The sequence below is a fragment of the Trichomycterus rosablanca genome, chromosome 1 (assembly GCF_030014385.1).
Source record: "Trichomycterus rosablanca isolate fTriRos1 chromosome 1, fTriRos1.hap1, whole genome shotgun sequence".
NCBI classification, from domain to species: Eukaryota; Metazoa; Chordata; class Actinopteri; order Siluriformes; family Trichomycteridae; genus Trichomycterus; species Trichomycterus rosablanca.
Window position 1 is genome coordinate 67,371,895 of NC_085988.1, and position 23,336 is coordinate 67,395,230.

Sequence of the window (23,336 nt, forward strand, 5' to 3'; positions counted from 1 at the left end):
TGGACGGATTCCAACCCCGCTGTGAGCCTGATCAAGGTAATCCTCTTGCTAAATAAAAATGAATGAATTAATGCAGGTCGTACTGTATTTTTGATATTTTTATTAAAAGAACAGCAAAAAGGCTGTACCATAATTAAACAGGTGTTCATGTTTTAAGCTGATCAGGAACATCATTTCTTTGTATTACAGCACATTAACATTCACATTATTCATTCACAATAATGACTGCACCACAATTTCTTCACTGCATCTGTCTGAACTGCTCAGAAAGAGTTGATAAAGTTGAGGTAGGCATTTGAAAAGCCTGTGGGGTCCTCAAGCTGTGGGTAATGGCTGATGTGCCCATCTAGAACTGTCAGAGTTGAACTTTGAACCAGCTTTCTGTACATAACAAAAAAGACCACAGAACACCTGAATGTAATATTTATTAGAAGAAAACAGCACAATCCTTAAATACATAAATAGCAAGAGACAATCAAGAGATTGTCAGTTTACTAAATGGATCAACATGTGGCACACTAACTGTCATGAGTTATGACAAACTGGAGACTTACTGGTAGAGATGAATGAACTGGGGATGTGGGTTAACTGGATCTAGTGGCCCATAAATCAAGTGCACTAAAATAAAATAACCCAAAACAAAACATAAGTTAAATACAGTGAGAATTCTGCAGGTATCTATTAAATATATCAACATATACTCCCTACCAACTTCTAACATTTATAAAAATGGAACATTTTACTTCTAGTTATATAATTGTGACCATAAAAAGTGGAAAAACAAAATCATAAACTACATTAAAAAAGGTGTAGTTGGCTTAGACATTCTAATTCTAAGTCATTTTATTATTGTATTAATATTAGGAATTATTATGACCAAACCTCTCTAAACTTAAATAAGTTCACAATATTTTGTTTTTACTTAAAGTGTCCATCCCTTATTTATTGTAGCACAGCTGGCAGGCTTGATGGTGTCAGTGTAGCTACAGATAGAGGTTGACTACCCAAAAGCCAAGACTGGGCAGTAGACAAACAGGTTTAATTCCCTGCACTGTTTGTAAATAAAAACTTTAAATGTGAAACAAATGTGACAAAAAATGTGGGGATCAAATAATTTAAATTAAAGACAGGATTAACAAACATAAGACTGATCGCATCCAAAGCAGTTATTGTAAATAAAATAATAATAAAATAAAAACCCAATGCAATTTGTCTAAATGAAACATGGACCAACTCATCAATAATGAGTAGGTTTAAGTAAAGCAGCTTCTCTCAAATACAGTTATGCATATAAGCCATGTCTTAATAGTATCTGGAGGAGTACTAACCACAATTAATGACAGACACTTGGAATGCTTTTGGCTGATGTAGCTCATCAATTGTTATCAGTGAAAAAACTAATAGTTTAAACTTAGTACTAAATTGGAAAGAAAATCAGCAAATTCTTTTAAAAAATCTCGTGTCTGTGTAGACGCTCAGCTGGTTGACAGCATCTCTGAAAATCAAAACCCAGAGCTGAAGTGGTGGTGAGCTACTGTAATAGGCTGCTGCACCACTTTTCCTAGGCCTTGGTTTTTTGTGCATTGCAAAAGTGCAGTTAATGACTCAAAAGTGCATTTTAAAGTACTTACATGGGGTTAAAGTAGAGGTGAGTGCTCCCACCCATCTGTCTCTGTGTTTCTGTCTTTGATTAATATATTGCAGAATGCTAGGTGGGACAGAGGCAAAGAAAAAAACATAACCCAAAATCCAAGTCCTATAAATTATGTTTAAATTTCTGATCATATCAAGTAGCATTTGCTTATACTTGAACTATTTACTGGCCAAGCCGTGCTGATGATCTAATATTTTTATAATCAGGTCATACATACATTTACCAATCTCGTTATGAGATTTATTGGTCTTTTAAAAAGCAAAATCCTTCATATAAATACATTTTGTTGGTATACCATTATTGACTGCTATAGCTAGTACAATATGTTAATTTGAGCACTTAGTCACCCAAAAATAAGAAGAACTCAGTGGTGAACAGACCACAGAAATGTGTGCTTTCAGAAAGAACCGTTACCTGTCCACGACCAAGTTACCATCATTAAAGCGAAAAGCTGTCCACATGTCCCAGAACTCAGCTTCCGTTGGCTGTGTGTAGGGACCAAATACTTCTCCAATCCTTCAATAAAATAAATGATCAAACTGTTTGAGTATTATGCAAATAGCATGTAGTCATAAAATACATAATTCAGTTCTGAACAAAAAACATAATATCTTACCCTCTAGAAAAAAAGAAGTAGTTTAAAATTCTTGTGAGTAGAGGGGAAATGAACCCAGAGTCCTTTAGCACCTACATGTTAACAAAGTTATTAAACTGTTAACTCTCTTAAATTTTCATCTAACTGATTGAAGTAGAAAGAAAAGATTTCCAATCATTTCACTGATCAACTTCATTGTAGTTTGTAAATATAAACAAATGTAAAATTTGATGCCTGCAACACATTCCAAAAAAGTTGGGACGGAGGCAAAATAAGAGTGAAAAGTTGATGATTTTCAGGACACAGTGTTTTTAAACATTTCATATAAGCAGGTGAATTGCTAAAAGGTGAGAGAATCATGGGGTATAAATGCAGGATCCACCAAAGCATCAGTCTATACAAGCAATGATGGGCCATGGCTCATGGCTGTGTTCCAAACTTCATGACAGAAATATCAATCAATTCAAAAAGATCATTTCTCAATGCAACACTGCAATTTTTTTCTATTTTTATCAGTTAAATACAGTTAAGTACAGTCATATAAATAGTGATCAGGAATAAGACTCACATTTTGCAGAAACCTTGGGTAATGTGTCTCAGGAAAAATACCTTAAATGAGAATACATAATAATGCATACATCATCAGTCAATAGTACCATTTCATACATTGTACAATACAGAGCTGCCTTTTGCATAATGTGTCATCTGTTTGGCAAGAAACTAAAATTATTCATTAATTTATTTATTGTTATTAACTGGTTCATCATGGTCAGAGTTGTACTGGGCAAATGCTAAGTATAAGGTGAAAATCTGTACTGGGCATCAATCCATCCAGAGGCAACACACACAAACATATTTTTACAGCATTTTTTTGATTGGGCAGGTCAGTATTTGTGTGTTTTATCTGTGCATCTGTTCCAAATTAAAAGTTTAGATTTGTATAATGTTGTTTATACTGTCTATTGATCAGAGAGAAAACCATCTAACCACATATTTATCCCAACTGCTATGTGGTAAGGGAATTTGAAAATATTAGCCGTAGTAGGTTGCCTCTGCACTGATCATGTTTACTGTGCTTACACATTTTTAATACCTTCAGAAATCTTTCTGATTATCTATTACAGCATGCTTGTTACACTAGGTGTTACAAATGTTAGACTAAACAAAACATACATCACTATTCCACAGAGGAACTTATTATCTACAAGTGCCACATTTGGCAGCAAACACTACATTTATGTAATGTAACATTAGTCTTTTACATTGCTGTAAATAAATAATAAATTAGCCAAACTAGCATACCAATTAAATGTAGGAAGCTGGAAAATTAAGCAATCAAAAGGTAAAGACTAGCATCAAATTTTCTAGTTGCAGTCACTGATACTATATTGGTGCAATTAGGTGACATGCAGTTACCTTTTTACAAGGTTTATATACACAGACCAGGCATAAGATTATGACCACCTTCCTAATATTGTGTTGGTCCCCCTTTTGCTGCCAAAACAGCCCTGACCCGTCGAGGCATGGACTGCACTAGACCCCTGAAGATGTGCTGTGGTATCTGGCACCAAGATGTTAGCAGCAGGTCATTTAACTCCTGTAAGTTGCAAGGTGGGGCCTCCATGGATCAGACTAGTTTGTCCAGCACATCCCACAGATGCTCCCCACGTGCACCAATGAGCCTTGGCTGCCCACGACCCTGTCGCCAGTTTACCACTGTTCTTTCCTTGGACCACTTTTGATAGATACTGACCACTACAGACCAAGAACACCCCACGAGAGCTGCAGTTTTAGAGATGCTCTGACCCAGTCATCTAGCCATCACAATTTGGCTCTTGTCAAACTCCAAGTTCCAAGTTTTGTTTAATGATCTGAAATCATTCAGTGTGACAAACATGCAGTAACAGAAGCAATCACTTTTTCACAGCACTGTAGACAGCATTTTTTTTTCAGCTGCCCTGATCTAGACTGCCTGGAGTCTGCGCTGTATAACAGCAAGAGTATTAAAGGAAGAGCTACACATAAGAATGCCCTCCTAAATCAGTTCTGTTATTTTCTGTCTGTATTCACTATTTTGGAGGAATCTACAGCTTTAATTTTTTTTCCAAAAAAGCTAAAATACTTCTTTAAGACCAACCAGCTGGGAAAATAAGAATGAAAAGTACCTCCATTTGAAAGGCAAAGGCTGTTTATGGCCATATGTCCAGTTCGATTGTTGTCACTCCTGTGTAGATAATATCTCAAATATAAAGCATGAAGATCACATACAAAAAAAACACTGCAGTCAAATAGATTTTGGAAGTAATCATGGTAGTATAGTCTAATCTGGTTCTAATTTAGTTAAACACCTATGAAACACTTTGGAATTAAGACAGATGTCCACCACTATCCACAAAATACTATTTTAGATTGTAAATAGGGAAAGTTTTGTCTTTTTCACTCAATAACAAAATGTAAAATGTAAGCTCTTAACCAATGACTGACAAGCATATAGCAACCCAATAAAATATTAAACACGTGGTTTTTGTTGTTTTGACATTTTAAACTGATTTGTAATTTTATACACAATTAATTATTGGCTAATAAAGTAAAAGGTATAGTTTTTTTAATTAGTAAGATCTCACTGACCTTGCTGAAGTCACTCTTGACCAAGCTGAACCTTTTAGTTCATTATTTATGTTTATTTTTAGATTATATTTTAGAATAGATTTTTTAGAAGTGATGTTTACTACACATCTCACCTGTAGAGCAGCTCCAGTGCTACAGTGTCTCCATAGTCATGTGAGAGAAGGTTGATTTTATGATCAGTGAGGCCCAAATTGGAGAGTAAAGCTTCTACTATACTGGCCTGCTCAAAGATAGAATACCGATGTGGTCTCTTGAACAAACGAACGAACGAACGAACGAACACACACACACACACACACACACACACACACACACAGGTTGATTAACTTATATAACATATATGTATATACATGTTGATCTTTCTAAAGTCTGATAAAGCCTTTTAAGAAATAATCTTTTTTTAAAGGTTTATATGCTTATACTATTCATTAAGGTTTTGAACTTACAGGTTTGTCCGAGAACCCAAAGCCTAGGAAGTCAAGTGCAATGACTCTGTTAAAACGCTGATTTAGGGGCTCCCAAATCTACAAAACACAGATGCATAAAACTTGTTAAATAAGTGATAAGGCAACTCAATGCATAAACAACACTTCTATGTTATTCCTACATACAGTTTTGACATGGAAAATTATGGGCACCGATGGTCAAATTCCATGTTTTCTTGATTTTCTAAGAGAATAGTTTTTTCTCAAGAAATAGACACATTTTCCACAAAAAACAAGCTTAAATATGACATTTGCACAATTGCTTTGTATGTGCTTAAGGAAACATACTAAAGCATTACATATTAAATGTGCCATAATTTGTCTGCTTGTAAAAAAACAGTAATGTTGAATTAAAATGTATAGAAGTTTGATTCCTGTACACAGTGTGTTAATCTGTTTTCACTTACAAAGTTAACAAAACATTCTCATAAGACTGTACAGTGGGGTCAAAAAGTATTTAGTCAGCCACTGATTGTGCAAGTTCTCCTACAGTGTATCACAAAAGTGAGTACACCCCTCACATTTCTGCAAATATTTTATTATATATTTTCATGGGACAACACTATAGACATGAAACTTGGATATAACTTAGAGTAGTCAGTGTACAACTTGTATAGCAGTGTAGATTTACTGTCTTCTGAAAATAACTCAACACACAGCCATTAATGTCTAAATGAGTACACCCCACAGTGAACATGTCCAAATTGTGCCCAAAGTGTCAATATTTTGTGTGACCACCATTATTATCCAGCACTGCCTTAACCCTCCTGGGCATGGAATTCACCAGAGCTGCACAGGTTGCTACTGGAATCCTCTTCCACTCCTCCATGATGACATCACGGAGCTGGTGGATGTTAGACACCTTGAACTCCTCCACCTTCCACTTGAGGATGCGCCACAGGTGCTCAATTGGGTTTAGTCCATCACCTTTACCTTCAGCTTCCTCAGCAAGGCAGTTGTCATCTTGGAGGTTGTGTTTGGGGTCGTTATCCTGTTGGAAAACTGCCCAGTTTTCGAAGGGAGGGGATCATGCTCTGTTTCAGAATGTCACAGTACAGGTTGGAATTCATGTTTCCCTCAATGAACTGCAGCTCCCCAGTGCCAGCAACACTCATGCAGCCCAAGACCATGATGCTACCACCACCATGCTTGACTGTAGGCAAGATACAGTTGTCTTGGTACTCCTCACCAGGGCGCCGCCACACATGCTGGACACCATCTGAGCCAAACAAGTTTATCTTGGTCTCGTCAGAGCTTCCTTCTGGGATGACGACCAAGCAGACCGAGTTGATGCAGTGTGCGGCGTATGGTCTAAGCACTGACAGGCTGACCTCCCACGTCTTCAACCTCTGCAGCAATGCTGGCAGCACTCATGTGTCTATTTTTTAAAGCCAACCTCTGGATATGACACCGAACACGTGGACTCAACTTCTTTGGTCGACCCTGGCGAAGCCTGTTCCGAGTGGAACCTGTCCTGGAAAACCACTGTATGACCTTGGCCACCATGCTGTAGCTCAGTTTCAGGGTGTTAGCAATCTTCTTATAGCCCAGGCCATCTTTGTGGAGAGCAACAATTCTATTTCTCACATCCTCAGAGAGTTCTTTGCCATGAGGTGCCATGTTGAATATCCAGTGGCCAGTATGAGAGAATTGTACCCAAAACACCAAATTTAACAGCCCTGCTCCCCATTTACACCTGGGACCTTGACACATGACACCAGGGAGGGACAACGACACATTTGGGCACAATTTGGACATGTTCACTGTGGGGTGTACTCACTTATGTTGCCAGCTATTTAGACATTAATGGCGGTGTGTTGAGTTATTTTCAGAAGACAGTAAATCTACACTGCTATACAAGCTGTACACTGACTACTCTAAATTATATCCAAGTTTCATGTCTATAGTGTTGTCCCATGAAAAGATATAATGAAATATTTGCAGAAATGTGAGGGGTGTACTCACTTTTGTGATACACTGTACTTAGAAAGATGAGAGAGGTCTGTAATTTTCATCATAGGTACACTTCAACTATGAGAGACAAAATGAGAAAAAAAAATCCAGGAAATCACATTGTAGGATTTTTAAAGAATTTATTTGTAAATTATGGTGGAAAATAAGTATTTGGTCAATAACAAACAAGCAAGATTTCTGGCTCTCACAGACCTGTAACTTCTTCTTTAAGAAGCTCTTCTGTCCTCCACACATTACCTGTATTAATGGCACCTGTTTGACCTCGTTATCTGTATAAAAGACACCTGTCCACAGCCTCAAACAGTCAGACTCCAAACTCAACCATGGCCAAGACCAAAGAGCTGTCGAAGGACACCAGGAAGAAAATTGTAGACCTGCACCAGGCTGGGAAGAGTAAATCTACAATAGGCAAGCAGGTTGGTGTGAATAAATAAACTGTGGGAACAATTGTAAGAAAATGGAAGACATACAAGACCATTGATAATTTCCCTTGGGGTCAAGATCTCATCCCGTGGGGTCAAAATGATCATGAGAACGGTGAGCAAAAATCCCAGAACTACACGGAGGGACCTGATGAATGACCTGCAGAGAGCTGGGACCAAAGTAACAAAGGCTACCATCAGTAACACACTATGCCGAGAGGGACTTAAATCCTGCAGTGCCAGGCGTGTCCCCCTGCTTAAGCCAGTACATGTCCAGGCCCGTCTGAAGTTTGCCAGAGAGCATATACAGGGGTTGGACAAAATAACTGAAACACCTGGTTTTAGACCACAATAATTTATTAGTATGGTGTAGGGCCTCCTTTTGCGGCCAATACAGCGTCAATTCGTCTTGGAAATGACATATACAAGTCCTGCACAGTGGTCAGAGGGATTTTAAGCCATTCTTCTTGCAGGATAGTGGCCAGGTCACTACGTGATGCTGGTGGAGGAAAACGTTTCCTGACTCGCTTCTCCAAAACACCCCAAAGTGGCTCAATAATATTTAGATCTGGTGACTGTGCAGGCCATGGGAGATGTTCAACTTCACTTTCATGTTCATCAAACCAATCTTTCACCAGTCTTGCTTTGTGTATAGGTGCATTGTCATCCTGATACACGGCACCGCCATTGGATGCACATGGTCCTCCAGATTGGTTCGGTAGTCCTTGGCAGTGACGCGCCCATCTAGCACAAGTATTGGGCCAAGGGAATGCCATGATATGGCAGCCCAAACCATCACTGATCCACCCCCATGCTTCACTCTGGGCATGCAACAGTCTGGGTGGTACGCTTCTTTGGGGCTTCTCCACACCGTAACTCTCCCGGATGTGGGGAAAACAGTAAAGGTGGACTCATCAGAGAACAATACATGTTTCACATTGTCCACAGCCCAAGATTTGCGCTCCTTGCACCATTGAAACCGACGTTTGGCATTGGCACGAGTGACCAAAGGTTTGGCTATAGCAGCCCGGCCGTGTATATTGACCCTGTGGAGCTCCCGACGGACAGTTCTGGTGGAAACAGGAGAATTGAGGTGCACATTTAATTCTGCCGTGATTTGGGCAGCCGTGGTTTTATGTTTTTTGGATACAATCCGGGTTAGCACCCGAACATCCCTTTCAGACAGCTTCCTCTTGCGTCCACAGTTAATCCTGTTGGATGTGGTTTGTCCTTCTTGGTGGTATGCTGACATTACCCTGGATACCGTGGCTCTTGATACATCACAAAGACTTGCTGTCTTGGTCACAGATGCGCCAGCAAGACGTGCACCAACAATTTGTCCTCTTTTGAACTCTGGTATGTCACCCATAATGTTGTGTGCATTGCAATATTTTGAGCAAAACTGTGCTCTTACCCTGCTAATTGAACCTTCACACTCTGCTCTTACTGGTGCAATGTGCAATTAATGAAGATTGGCCACCAGACTGGTCCAATTTAGCCATGAAACCTCCCACACTAAAATGACAGGTGTTTCAGTTATTTTGTCCAACCCCTGTAGATGATCCAGAAGAGGATTGGGAGAATATCATGTGGTCAGATGAAACCAAAATGGAACTTTTTGGTAAAAACTCAACTCGTCGTGTTTGGAGGAAGAAGAAGAACCCAAGAACACCATACCTACTGTGAAGCATGGGGGTGGAAACATCATGCTTTGGGGCTGTTTTTCTGCAAAGGGGACAGGACGACTGATCCGTGTTAAGGGAAGAATGAAAGGGGCCATGTATCGTGAGATTTTAAGCCACAACCTCCTTCCATCAGTGAGAGCATTGAAGATGGAACGTGGCTGGGTCTTCCAGCATGACAACGATCCCAAACACACCGCTCGGGCAACGAAGGAGTGGCTCCGTAAAAAGAATTTCAAGGTCCTGGAGTGGCCTAGCCAGTCTCCAGACCTCAACCCCATAGAAAATTTGTGGAGTCCATGTTGCCCAGCGACAGCCCCAAAACATCACTGCTCTAGAGGAGATCTGCATGGAGGAATGGGCCAAAATACCAGCTACAGTGTGTGCAAACCTGGTGAAGGATACGTTTCACCTCTGTCATTGCCAACAAAGGTTATGTTACAAAGTATTGAGTTGAACTTTTGTTATTGACCAAATACTTATTTTCCACCATAATTTACAAATAAATTCTTTAAAAATCCTACAATGTGATTTCCTGGATTTTTTTTTCTCATTTTGTCTCTCATAGTTGAAGTGTACCTATGATGAAAATTACAGACCTCTCTTATCTTTCTAAGTAGGAGAACTTGCACAATCAGTGACTGACTAAATACTTTTTGGCCCCACTGTATATCTAAGTACTTCACTTTATTTGGGTGTCGCTCTGTTTTTTAAAGGATGAAGCATGGCCCTTAAATAAGTTTACCTTATGCCAGTCATAGCTTGAAGTAGGAAAACCATGAAGGAGTAGCACCACATCAGAGCTCCCTACAACACCAAATGATTCTGTTGTGGACCAAAAAAAAAAATGTCAGACTATATTTACAAAGCTTATTTCTCAAAAAAGATGGGACATTTTGTTAAATGCAATAAAAACAAGAATCTGTAATTTGTACATTTTCTTGAAGCCTAATTTAACTGACAAAAGTACAAAGAAAAGATTTCCACTAAGCAACATAATTGTATTTTAAATTTGATGGCTGCAACTGTTTACTTAATACTTGTAGATAAAAGACTATTATTCTGATAATACATGAGGGTAAAACTCCCCAAAATAAATAACTGAAACTGCTTTGTACAGTATTATTCTTTATACAGTAGAATAAAAATAACACAAAAACACATTTGCTGGGACATTCTCTTATGATCTATTTTATCTATGGATACTTACTTTCAACATGTATCAATTAAACTGAACTCTCCTTAAACACTGATTACAATTCCTAGATACATCGAAATTTATCGAAAATATTCTCAGCGATAACAGACAACATGCTACAGACCAGATGCAATAGTTAATGTTTAAAAAACATCTTAAGTTATCTTTTTATAAGCATAATGCCTCACATATGTGGCATATTTTTTGTTAAATAACCTTACCTTTATAAAATATATTGTATCCTCTGAAGCTGAAGAAGTGACCAGAGGAGTACCAGGTCTGTAGGGCACTTGAAAGCTGAGGCTGTGGGATATGAAGGTAGATGGCCAGCAAAGGAACACAAACCAGCAGCAATACACGCTGCCACCAGTTCCTCATCACAGTACTGAAAGAGACACACTCCACTCCAGCCTATGACAAATTAAACACCACAGCTACAATTAAAGTATTTGCACCTTATTGTTCAATGTCACTAGGCTTTGCGCTTGGTCCGAGTCAGAATGTCAAATGAAGGGCATTATTAGGTAAAAGGTATTTAAATAGAAAGTAGAAAGAAGACACATAATTTAAATCTTTTTTTGGATACAACTATAACTAATATATATATATATATACAGTGTATCACAAAAGTGAGTACACCCCTCACATTTCTGCAAATATTTCATTATATCTTTTCATGGGACAACACTATAGACATGAAACTTGGATATAACTTAGAGTAGTCAGTGTACAACTTGTATAGCAGTGTAGATTTACTGTCTTCTGAAAATAACTCAACACACAGCCATTAATGTCTAAATAGCTGGCAACATAAGTGAGTACACCCCACAGTGAACATGTCCAAATTGTGCCCAAATGTGTCGTTGTCCCTCCCTGGTGTCATGTGTCAAGGTCCCAGGTGTAAATGGGGAGCAGGGCTGTTAAATTTGGTGTTTTGGGTACAATTCTCTCATACTGGCCACTGGATATTCAACATGGCACCTCATGGCAAAGAACTCTCTGAGGATGTGAGAAATAGAATTGTTGCTCTCCACAAAGATGGCCTGGGCTATAAGAAGATTGCTAACACCCTGAAACTGAGCTACAGCATGGTGGCCAAGGTCATACAGCGGTTTTCCAGGACAGGTTCCACTCGGAACAGGCTTCGCCAGGGTCGACCAAAGAAGTTGAGTCCACGTGTTCGGCGTCATATCTAGAGGTTGGCTTTAAAAAGTAGACACATGAGTGCTGCCAGCATTGCTGCAGAGGTTGAAGACGTGGGAGGTCAGCCTGTCAGTGCTCAGACCATACGCCGCACACTGCATCAACTCGGTCTGCATGGTCATCATCCCAGAAGGAAGCTGACGCACAAGAAAGCCAGCAAACAGTTTGCTGAAGACAAGCAGTCCAAGAACATGGATTACTGGAATGCCCTGTGGTCTGACGAGACCAAGATAAACTTGTTTGGCTCAGATGGTGTCCAGCATGTGTGGCGGCGCCCTGGTGAGAAGTACCAAGACAACTGTATCTTGCCTACAGTCAAGCATGGTGGTGGTAGCATCATGGTCTTGGGCTGCATGAGTGTTGCTGGCACTGGGGAGCTGCGGTTCATTGAGGGAAACATGAATTCCAACATGTACTGTGACATTCTGAAACAGAGCATGATCCCCTCCCTTCGAAAACTGGGCCTCATGGCAGTTTTCCAACAGGATAACGACCCCAAACACAACCTCCAAGATGACAACTGCCTTGCTGAGGAAGCTGAAGGTAAAGGTGATGGACTAAACCCAATTGAGCACCTGTGGTGCATCCTCAAGTGGAAGGTGGAGGAGTTCAAGGTGTCTAACATCCACCAGCTCCGTGATGTAATCATGGAGGAGTGGAAGAGGATTCCAGTAGCAACCTGTGCAGCTCTGGTGAATTCCATGCCCAGGAGGGTTAAGGCAGTGCTGGATAATAATGGTGGTCACACAAAATATTGACACTTTGGGCACAATTTGGACATGTTCACTGTGGGGTGTACTCACTTATGTTGCCAGCCATTTAGACATTAATGGCTGTGTGTTGAGTTATTTTCAGAAGACAGTAAATCTACACTGCTATACAAGTTGTACACTGACTACTCTAAGTTATATCCAAGTTTTATTTCTATAGTGTTGTCCCATGAAAAGATATAATGAAATATTTGCAGAAATGTGAGGGGTGTACTCACTTTTGTGATACACTGTATATATATATATATATACAGTACAGGCCAAAAGTTTGGACACACCTTCTCATTCCTGTGGTTTTTCTTAATTTTTTTAAATTTTCTACATTGTAGATTAATACTAAAGACATCCAAACTATGAAGGAACACATATGGAATTATGTAGTAAACAAAAAAGTGTTAAACAAACCAGAATATGTTTTATATTTTAGATTCTTCAAAGTAGCCATATTTTGCTTTAATGACAGATTTGCACACTCTTTGAAATTTTCTCAACCAGCTTTATTAGGTTTCCACCTGGAATGGTTTTCAATGAATGTTTGCGCCTTGTCTAGAGTGAATTTTTGGAATTTGTTGCTTTTTTAATGTGTTTGAGACCATCAGTTGGGTTGTGCAGAGGTAGAGTTGGTAAAATATAAAACATATTCTGGTTTGTTTAACACTTTTTGGTTCACTACATAATTCTTCATAGTTTGGATGTCTTCAGTATTAATCTACAATGTAGAAAATAAAAATAATCAAGAAAAAACATTGAAGAGAAGGTGTGTCCAAACTTTTGACTGGTGTGTCCAAACTTTTGGCCTGTACTGTATATATATATACCAACTCAAACAGCAGCAATAGATGAGCGATCGTCTCTGACTTTACATCTACAAGGTGGACCAACTAGGTAGGAGTGTCTAATAGAGTGGACAGTGAGTGGACTCCAGCAGCACTGCTGTGTCTGATCCACTCATACCAGCACAACACACACTAACACACCACCACCATGTCAGTGTCACTGCAGTGCTGAGAAGGATCCACCACCTAAATACCTAACACCTGCTCTGTAGTGGTCCTGTGTGGGTCCCGACCATTGAAGAACAGCATGAAATATGGACTACAGTCAGTAATTGTAGAATTACAAAGTGCTTCTATATGGTAAGTGGAGCTGATAAAATGGACAGTGAGTGTAAAAACAAGGATGTATATATATACAGTGTATCACAAAAGTGAGTACACCCCTCACATTTCTGCAGATATTTAAGTATATCTTTTCATGGGACAACACTGACAAAATGACACTTTGACACAATGAAAAGTAGTCTGTGTGCAGCTTATATAACAGTGTAAATTTATTATTCCCTCAAAATAACTCAATATACAGCCATTAATGTCTAAACCACCGGCAACAAAAGTGAGTACACCCCTAAGAGACTACACCCCTAAATGTCCAAATTGAGCACTGCTTGTCATTTTCCCTCCAAAATGTCATGTGATTTGTTAGTGTTACTAGGTCTCAGGTGTGCATAGGGAGCAGGTGTGTTCAATTTAGTAGTACAGCTCTCACACTCTCTCATACTGGTCACTGAAAGTTCCAACATGGCACCTCATGGCAAAGAACTCTCTGAGGATCTTAAAAGACGAATTGTTGCGCTACATGAAGATGGCCAAGGCTACAAGAAGATTGCCAACACCCTGAAACTGAGCTGCAGCACAGTGGCCAAGATCATCCAGCGTTTTAAAAGAGCAGGGTCCACTCAGAACAGACCTCGCGTTGGTCGTCCAAAGAAGCTGAGTGCACGTGCTCAGCGTCACATCCAACTGCTGTCTTTGAAAGATAGGCGCAGGAGTGCTGTCAGCATTGCTGCAGAGATTGAAAAGGTGGGGGGTCAGCCTGTCAGTGCTCAGACCATACGCCGCACACATCATCAAATTGGTCTGCATGGCCGTCACCCCAGAAGGAAGCCTCTTCTGAAGTCTCTACACAAGAAAACCCGCAAACAGTTTGCTGAAGACATGTCAACAAAGGACATGGATTACTGGAACCATGTCCTATGGTCTGATGAGACCAAGATTAATTTGTTTGGTTCAGATGGTCTCAAGCATGTGTGGCGGCAATCAGGTGAGGAGTACAAAGATAAGTGTGTCATGCCTACAGTCAAGCATGGTGGTGGGAATGCCATGGTCTGGGGCTGCATGAGTGCAGCAGGTGTTGGGGAGTTACATTTCATTGAGGGACACATGAACTCCAATATGTACTGTGAAATACTGAAGCAGAGCATGATCCCCTCCCTCCGGAAACTGGGTCGCAGGGCAGTGTTCCAGCATGATAATGACCCCAAACACACCTCTAAGACGACCACTGCTTTATTGAAGAGGCTGAGGGTAAAGGTGATGGACTGGCCAAGCATGTCTCCAGACCTAAACCCAATAGAACATCTTTGGGGCATCCTCAAGCGGAAGGTGGAGGAGTGCAAAGTCTCGAATATCCGCCAGCTCCGTGATGTCGTCATGGAGGAGTGGAAAAGCATTCCAGTGGCAACCTGTGAAGCTCTGGTAAACTCCATGCCCAGGAGAGTTAAGGCAGTTCTGGGAAATAATGGTGGCCACTTAAAATATTGACACTTCAGGAACTTTCACTAAGGGGTGTACTCACTTTTGTTGCCGGTGGTTTAGACATTAATGGCTGTATATTGAGTTATTTTGAGGGAATAATAAATTTACACTGTTATATAAGCTGCACACAGACTACTTTTCATTGTGTCAAAGTGTCATTTTGTCAGTGTTGTCCCATGAAAAGATATACTTAAATATCTGCAGAAATGTGAGGGGTGTACTCACTTTTGTGATACACTGTATATATATATATATATATATATATATATATATATATATACAGTGTATCACAAAAGTGAGTACACCCCTCACATTTCTGCAAATATTTCATTATATCTTTTCATGGGACAACACTATAGACATGAAACTTGGATATAACTTAGAGTAGTCAGTGTACAGCTTGTATAGCAGTGTAGATTTACTGTCTTCTGAAAATAACTCAACACACAGCCATTAATGTCTAAATGACTGGCAACATAAGTGAGTACACCCCACAGTGAACATGTCCAAATTGTGCCCAAAGTGTCAATATTTTGTGTGACCACCATTATTATCCAGCACTGCCTTAACCCTCTTGGGCATGGAATTCACCAGAGCTGCACAGGTTGCTACTGGAATCCTCTTCCACTCCTCCATGATGACATCACGGAGCTGGTGGATGTTAGACACCTTGAACTCCTCCACCTTCCACTTGAGGATGCGCCACAGGTGCTCAATTGGGTTTAGTCCATCACCTTTACCTTCAGCTTCCTCAGCAAGGCAGTTGTCATCTTGGAGGTTGTGTTTGGGGTCGTTATCCTGTTGGAAAACTGCCATGAGGCCCAGTTTTCGAAGGGAGGGGATCATGCTCTGTTTCAGAATGTCAAAGTACATGTTGGAATTCATGTTTCCCTCAATGAACCGCAGCTCCCCAGTGCCAGCAACACTCATGCAGCCCAAGACCATGATGCTACCACCACCATGCTTGACTGTAGGCAAGATACAGTTGTCTTGGTACTTCTCACCAGGGCGCCGCCACACATGCTGGACACCATCTGAGCCAAACAAGTTTATCTTGGTCTCGTCAGACCACAGGGCATTCCCGTAATCCATGTTCTTGGACTGCTTGTCTTCAGCAAACTGTTTGCTGGCTTTCTTGTGCGTCAGCTTCCTTCTGGGATGACGACCATGCAGACCGAGTTGATGCAGTGTGCGGCGTATGGTCTGAGCACTGACAGGCTGACCTCCCACGTCTTCAACCTCTGCAGCAATGCTGGCAGCACTCATGTGTCTATTTTTTAAAGCCAACCTCTGGATATGACGCCGAACACGTGGACTCAACTTCTTTGGTCGACCCTGGCGAAGCCTGTTCCGAGTGGAACCTGTCCTGGAAAACCACTGTATGACCTTGGCCACCATGCTGTAGCTCAGTTTCAGGGTGTTAGCAATCTTCTTATAGCCCAGGCCATCTTTGTGGAGAGCAACAATTCTATTTCTCACATCCTCAGAGAGTTCTTTGCCATGAGGTGCCATGTTGAATATCCAGTGGCCAGTATGAGAGAATTGTACCCAAAACACCAAATTTAACAGCCCTGCTCCCCATTTACACCTGGGACCTTGACACATGACACCAGGGAGGGACAACGACACATTTGGGCACAATTTGGACATGTTCACTGTGGGGTGTACTCACTTATGTTGCCAGCTATTTAGACATTAATGGCTGTGTGTTGAGTTATTTTCAGAAGACAGTAAATCTACACTGCTATACAAGCTGTACACTGACTACTCTAAGTTATATCCAAGTTTCATGTCTATAGTGTTGTCCCATGAAAAGATATAATGAAATATTTGCAGAAATGTGAGGGGTGGACTCACTTTTGTGATACACTGTGTATATATATATATATATATATATATATATATATATTGTATGTGTGTGTTTGTGTGTATATTTAAGCAATAGAACACTTGAGGTCGTGTGTTATCGCAAATAACATCACGGCTGTGATGATCTACGGCACTCGCCTTCGGCTCGTGCCTGTGACCGAATCACAGCCGTGATGTAATTCGCGATAACACACTCCCTCTTGTGTTCTATTGCTTAAACACACGCACACGCACACGCGTTATATATACAGTAGTTTATCATTACCACTAGCCAGTCATCTGTTATGCCCTGTACTTTAGTTATATAGAAGCAGAACATCAAACGACTGCTTATTTTAAAGAGTGCACTACATAGGGAATAACAGTCATTAGTCCATACCGGAATAAGTGCGCCTAAATAGGGATTAATAAAAGATTTAGGATTCGGTCAAAGTAATAAATGAGATAAATGTGAATGGAGTTAGAAGCTCTGCTTACTGACATGAAAGACAGACTAATGCATTTGACAGCTTGCTGTATAAATAGATGAATGGTGCAGGCTTATTAGTATTATAACAATGTGCTCTTTATCTAAGGTTATCGTAAACTAAACAGAATGGTCGGATTAGCAGCACTGAGAAACGGTGCATGTCAGTAAATGTTACCTACAGGTACAGAATGGCGACCCATAGCCAGGACACTTATACTTTGAAGTGCAGTCGGGTTCTCTCCTTCACTTCACCTGCATTAGTAAACGTTTTCTTCCACACTAAACAGTTTCTGTTAGTAATGGAGAACTAAACTAACATTGAGCTCACAGCTGAATCCAAATCCCCGTCATTCCTACAGTTGAAGCGCATCCAGTGCCGCCGAGTGGAGCGGAAGCTACATTACACCACAAATCCACCAGACCTACTGAGATAACAGACTGAATCCTAAATAACCCCGTTATCTATTTATAAGAAAACCAGACTTTACAGTTGTCACTCTGCATTTAGACAGGTACTGTTTTTCTGACATCCAGCAAGCTCTAATCCATCCTGCAGACCACCAGGTGTCTTGGAAAACTTGATTTCATCTTGAAGTTCCTAAATTATATTTTGTTATTTCAGCATGTTTTCATTACCTGCTTTATCCTGGTTAGGGTTTGCATTTAATTAATTTTCATTACCTGCTTTATCCTGGTTAGGGTTTGCATTTAATTAATTTTCATTAACTGCTTTATGCTGGTTAGGGTTTGCATTTAAAACTAAACCACAATAGTCTACACCTGACAAAGTAAAACACAAGAGTAAAGGACTAACAAGCCTGAGACAGAAATAAAATTGATCGGGGTGTTATAGTCCTTATGATGGCAAGGCAAACTTCCGATGAAGATGTTTAGAAAAAATCTGAACTGATCTAAAAACAAGCTTAGACAGTAATCCAATACAGCTACATGACTAATTGGCAATTGCTTTAGAGTATTTTTACTCTGACTGCACGGTATTCTCCTGAAAGGACACCAATCCATGGCAAGGTTTTGGCTGTCCCTCCCTTAGACCCAGCCAATCACACCTGTGTAGACATCTGTCAGGCTAATAGCAACCTGGATTTGCCACTTGATTAATGGCCCTAGTTGTATAGAGCAAAAATACACAGCATCATTAGTTTTACCTCCTGTACAGAAATTTCTTCTTAATGGAACTAATTAAGCCAAACATTCATTTTATATCATATAATTTATGGTTACAACATACAGACTTTGTTAACACAACAAAAGCAATTTGCTCTCTGCATCCCAAACTGTATCATATATGCTACATGGTGTGTAACTATACCCTAGTATTTAGTACAATAGTTGTCCAAGTAAGACATGGTTCCCATGTTTAGGCAAACATCCATCATCTTCTCTTCTTTAACACTTATCTTTATAATGCCATTGTTGCTAGATGTAGAAAAATGGTCTTGAAATGCAATGCTAAAGAAACACTGGACTGCTCAAAGAAAAGGGTTAAATCTCTCAGTCTGAAAAGTGCATTCTTAGCCAAGATTGTAGTGTTTAATGAGATATGAGAAATCATGCTTAGCCTGTACCCGAGTACCATCTGCTCTGTATCCACTTCCCTCAGCAACGAGGTTTAGAAGTTTTTAGCAGCATGTTAGCACTGTGGGTGAGGGACAGAAGTGCTGACGCATGGAGAGAGAAAAGCTCTAAACAGTAGCTAAATACAGAAACCACAGGTATCTGCACTGTATAATAAAAGGGCTGGAGGTGTGATGTCATTTCGAGCTAAATGATCCTTTTTAAGCTGCATCACACTGTGCGATGGTACGATTTAAACCTTTAAGGGTTTGGCATTAGACATTAGGCTATTCGAGGAGAAATGTTACTCTATGTGCAAGTACACAGTCTACACAGATGGCAGTTTTGCTGTTGAGCACAGTGCACTAACAACTGTGTGCACAAGCTGAAAATTTTTTTAAAATGCTTCTTGTATTCAATTTTAGCTATACAGCACAGTGGCTAGTGCCATCACCTCACAGTAAGAAGGGTTTGGGTTTTATTCTTTGGCTGGGCAGCCATAGTCCTTTTTTGTGGAGTTAGCATGTTCTCCCTGTGTCAGGGAGATGACCCATTTTACTTTGTTTTATTGAACTTTGTATTAAAAAGACTGTGTAATAGTTTTTCTTTTTTTTATCTTTGAGAAATTAATAAACAGTTGTACAACAGTTTGGAATTCTCTGTTCCTTTATTTGGTATTAAGCCTGTGTGGGAGAACTTTTTGCTTAACCCTTTAATAGAGGGTGGCATAGTGGGCTACAACCTGTAACATAGAGGTATTATAATTACAATAAGGTACCGGGACCCTAGTTGTGGTAAGCCAGGTGTGTACCAAGGCTTACATTTTTGGCCACAAGTCCAAAGAAATGCAGTCAGGCCAACTGGAGCTACTAAAAAATGCCCTAAGTGTGAGTGTGTCTGCCCTGTGATGGAGTGGTGACCCGTCTTGGGTGTTTTCTGTCTTTCGCCCCAAATAAATCAGATTTACCGTGACCCTGACCAGGATAAAGCAGTGGTAAAACAGATGAATGAATGAATGTTTAGCTAAAATACTTTGACTGACGTTGTTACAGTTAAGTAAACACACACCTGCAAAAAGAGATATATTCAATATATGGCAAAATAATGTGGACAATTCATAGTCAGTTGTCTGCATAGTTTTGGCCATATAATAAATGTGTTCTTGAAATTGTAAGAAATAGTGCTATGCATCAACTTGCATGTTTCGATCTAGGCTACCTAGCATAAAATCATAATTACTTTTGTTTCCACTGTGTAAGATAATAATGAGAAAATATGAATAAAAATAGGCTTTGTTGGGTGTACCAGCATTGACATCGACAAAAGGTGACCATATTTTGGTTTTCCAAAAGGCCACTAAGTCCGAGGATTTGTAATTTTATGTAATTGGTGGCACCATGGCAATATGAATGAGGTGAGATGTTTAAATAGTTGACAAATGCATCAATAATCAACCAACTGTTATTGAACCTTAATACATATACAGCTACTTTTTAACAGAACGACTAACAAATGCCTTTATGGCCAGATAATCTTAATCCTTGCCAATCAGCATTTAGTCCAAAACAATAATAACAAAAAATAAATAAACACGAACCTATGTACAAAGCATGTCTCTAAATGTAGTCATGCTCATGAGCTGGTATGCTGTGCTGTGGTGCTGAGACAGCTGCAGCCAGATTCTCCCGTGCATCTTCACCTGATCTTATTTCATTGCTTACAGGCTCGGGTAGGTCAACATCCTCCTCTGAGATCTCTGGTTCAGTTATGTCACCTTGAGCGATGCAGAAATTGTGGAGCACCGCACAGCATGCCACAACCTCCGGGGCGAAGACAGGCCTCACCTCAAGGGTTTTAAAGAAAATGGAGCGCCATCGTGTCTTTAACATCCCAAAGGCTCTTTTGACCACAATCCTGGACTGAGACAACTTGCTGTTAAAAAGAGCCTGTACAGGGTTCTGCACAGGCTCTCGATACGGGGTCAGGAGCCGGATCGGTGTACTGATGCAGGGATAACTTCCATCTCCAAGGATGTACCGTCCTGCAGGTGGGTATAAGCCCTCTTTGTATAGAGGGCTATTCTCCAGTACCCTTGCCTCATGCACCGACCCAGGATACCCAACAAAAATGTCTATAAACTTCCCCTGGTGGTCACAGATGGCTTGTAGCTGTATGGAGTGAAACTGCTTCCGGTTCAGGTAGGACTGTGCATTAGTGGATGGGGGTTTTATTCTGATGTGGCACCTGTCAATAGCACCAACTGCCCCTCTAAAACATGAAGATCCGGCCAAGTGTGCAAATCCTGCTCCTACCCTTTCTAGTTCGTCCCCAGTTGGTAGGGTAATGATGCTCCTGATGAGCTCTTTGACAGCCCCACTCATTCTGTGCACAATGTTGTGCACAGACGATTTGGGGAAAGCAAAGGCTTGTGAGACGACACGATAGGATGCTGCATGTGCCAGCCAGTAGAGGAACACCAACACTTCAATGTCCCTGCTCCACCCACGGTCACTCTCATCTCCTAATGCAGCGGTAAGTGATGTGATGGTCTCCCGGGAAAGTCGGAGCTCAGTGCTGAGGTCTGCACCGCTGAAATACAGCTGCAGGATAGGCACAGATCTGTTCAGATTGCAGTACCTTGCCGGGTTCCCATGCTGTGAAATAAATGTACATAGTTCAGTTAATGTGTTTACTGTTACTGCTTTGTTTACATTGTTACATCTATTATTGTTATTATTATAGCTGTTGTTTGTATGAAACGTATCTAAAATAAAAACAATTTAAAAAGTACAGGTACATAGTTCAGATAATGTGTTTATTGTTATTGCTTTGTTTACATTGTTTTATCTATTATTATTATTATTATAGTTATAGTTGTTTGTATATTACTTATCTAAAATAAAATCAATTAAAAAAGTACAGGTACATAGTTCAGTTAATGTGTTTACTGTTATTGCTTTGTTTACATTGTTTTATCTATTATTATTACTATTATTACAGATGTTATAGTTGTTTGTATGTTACTTATCTAAAATAAAATCTATTTAAAAAGGACATGTACATAGTTCAGTTAATGTGTTTACTGTTATTGCTTTGTTTACATTATTTTATCTATTATTATTATTATTATTATAGTTGTTTGTATGTTACATATCTAAAATAAAATCAATTTAAAAAGTACAGGTACATAGTTCAGTTAATGTGTTTACTGTTATTGCTTTGTTTACATTGTTTTATCTATTATTGTTATTATTATAGTTATAGTTGTTTGTATGTTACTTATCTAAAATAAAATCAATTTAAAAAGTAAATGTACATAGTTCAGTTAATGTGTTTACTGTTATTGCTTTGTTTACATTGTTTATCTATTATTATTACTATTATTATAGATGTTATAGTTGTTTGTATGTTACGAATCTAAAATAAAATCAATTTTAAAAGTACATGTACATGGTTCAGTTAATGTGTTTACTGTTATTGCTTTGTTTACATTGTTTTATCTGTTATTACTATTATAGTTGTTTGTATGTTACTTATCTAAAATAAAATCAATTTTAAAAGTACATGTACATGGTTCAGATAATGTGTTTACTGTTATTGCTTTGTTTACATTGTTTTATCTATTATTATTATTAGCTGTTGTTTGTATGTTACTTATCTAAAATAAAATCAATTAAAAAAATAAATGTACATAGTTCAGTTAATGTGTTTACTGTTATTGCTTTGTTTACATTGTTTTATCTATTATTATTATTATTATAGTTGTTGTTTGTATGTTACGTATCTAAAATAAAATCAATTTAAAAAGGACAGGTACATAGTTCAGTTAATGTGTTTACTGTTATTGCTTTGTTTACATTGTTTATCTATTATTATTATTAGTTGTTGTTTGTATGTTACTTATCTAAAATAAAATCAATTAAATTGTTACACATCTTCACTCAGAAGCGATAGCTGTTTCTTCCTGAAATTGCTCTAGTGTAATTATTAATACCTGACAGAGCTGAGCTATCTAATCATGCTAACTATGTAGTGTACTGTTGCTAAAGAGGTTAGCAGTACTTACATTCTTACTGAAGTACAAAAATAATACTTTTCTCACTGTTCTTCTGCGACGTAGTGCTCTATGGCGTCTCGCTGTGAAGTCGGGATACATGAGTAAAACTGATAAATGGCGCAAAAAAGACTAAAAACTCACATTTTGGCGAGTGGGGTTTT

The 23,336-nt window shown here is 39.4% G+C and overlaps 2 protein-coding genes across 2 annotated transcripts; both read right to left on the minus strand.

Annotated features, from left to right (window-relative positions):
- Positions 1 to 85: 85 nt before the first annotated feature.
- On the minus strand, positions 86 to 17,886 carry mest (mesoderm specific transcript). The gene is made up of 12 exons (XM_063005553.1): positions 17,723 to 17,886; positions 10,860 to 11,049; positions 10,186 to 10,265; positions 5,324 to 5,401; positions 4,991 to 5,127; positions 4,415 to 4,473; positions 2,818 to 2,858; positions 2,271 to 2,341; positions 2,069 to 2,170; positions 1,632 to 1,708; positions 555 to 618; positions 86 to 381 (listed from the first exon to the last, which is right to left on the minus strand). The coding sequence occupies exons 1-12, from the start codon at positions 17,741 to 17,743 to the stop codon at positions 264 to 266; spliced, it is 1,038 nt and encodes a 345-aa protein (XP_062861623.1). The 5' UTR covers positions 17,744 to 17,886; the 3' UTR covers positions 86 to 263.
- An 897-nt stretch (positions 17,887 to 18,783) lies between these two features.
- LOC134323944 (putative nuclease HARBI1) lies at positions 18,784 to 23,336 on the minus strand. The gene is made up of 2 exons (XM_063005566.1): positions 23,185 to 23,336; positions 18,784 to 21,772 (listed from the first exon to the last, which is right to left on the minus strand). Exons 1-2 carry the CDS (start codon positions 23,272 to 23,274, stop codon positions 20,735 to 20,737), a joined length of 1,128 nt encoding a protein of 375 aa, XP_062861636.1. The 5' UTR covers positions 23,275 to 23,336; the 3' UTR covers positions 18,784 to 20,734.

What these genes read in the sequence shown, in the direction of transcription:
- mest (XM_063005553.1), bottom strand. Translation starts at nt 17,743, where the DNA reads ATGGGTCGCCATTCTGTACCT. An exon ending in TGGGTCGCCATTCTGTACCT is followed by an intron (nt 11,050 to 17,722) that starts GTAGGTAACATT and finishes AATTTGTCATAG; the next exon opens with GCTGGAGTGGAGTGTGTCTC. An exon ending in CACCTCTACTTTAACCCCAT is followed by an intron (nt 619 to 1,631) that starts GTAAGTACTTTA and finishes ATTTTATTTTAG; the next exon opens with TGCACTTGATTTATGGGCCA.
- LOC134323944 (XM_063005566.1), bottom strand. Translation starts at nt 23,274, where the DNA reads ATGTATCCCGACTTCACAGCGAGACGCCATAGAGCACTACGTCGCAGA. An exon ending in TTTTGTACTTCAGTAAGAAT is followed by an intron (nt 21,773 to 23,184) that starts GTAAGTACTGCT and finishes TTTATTTCACAG; the next exon opens with CATGGGAACCCGGCAAGGTA.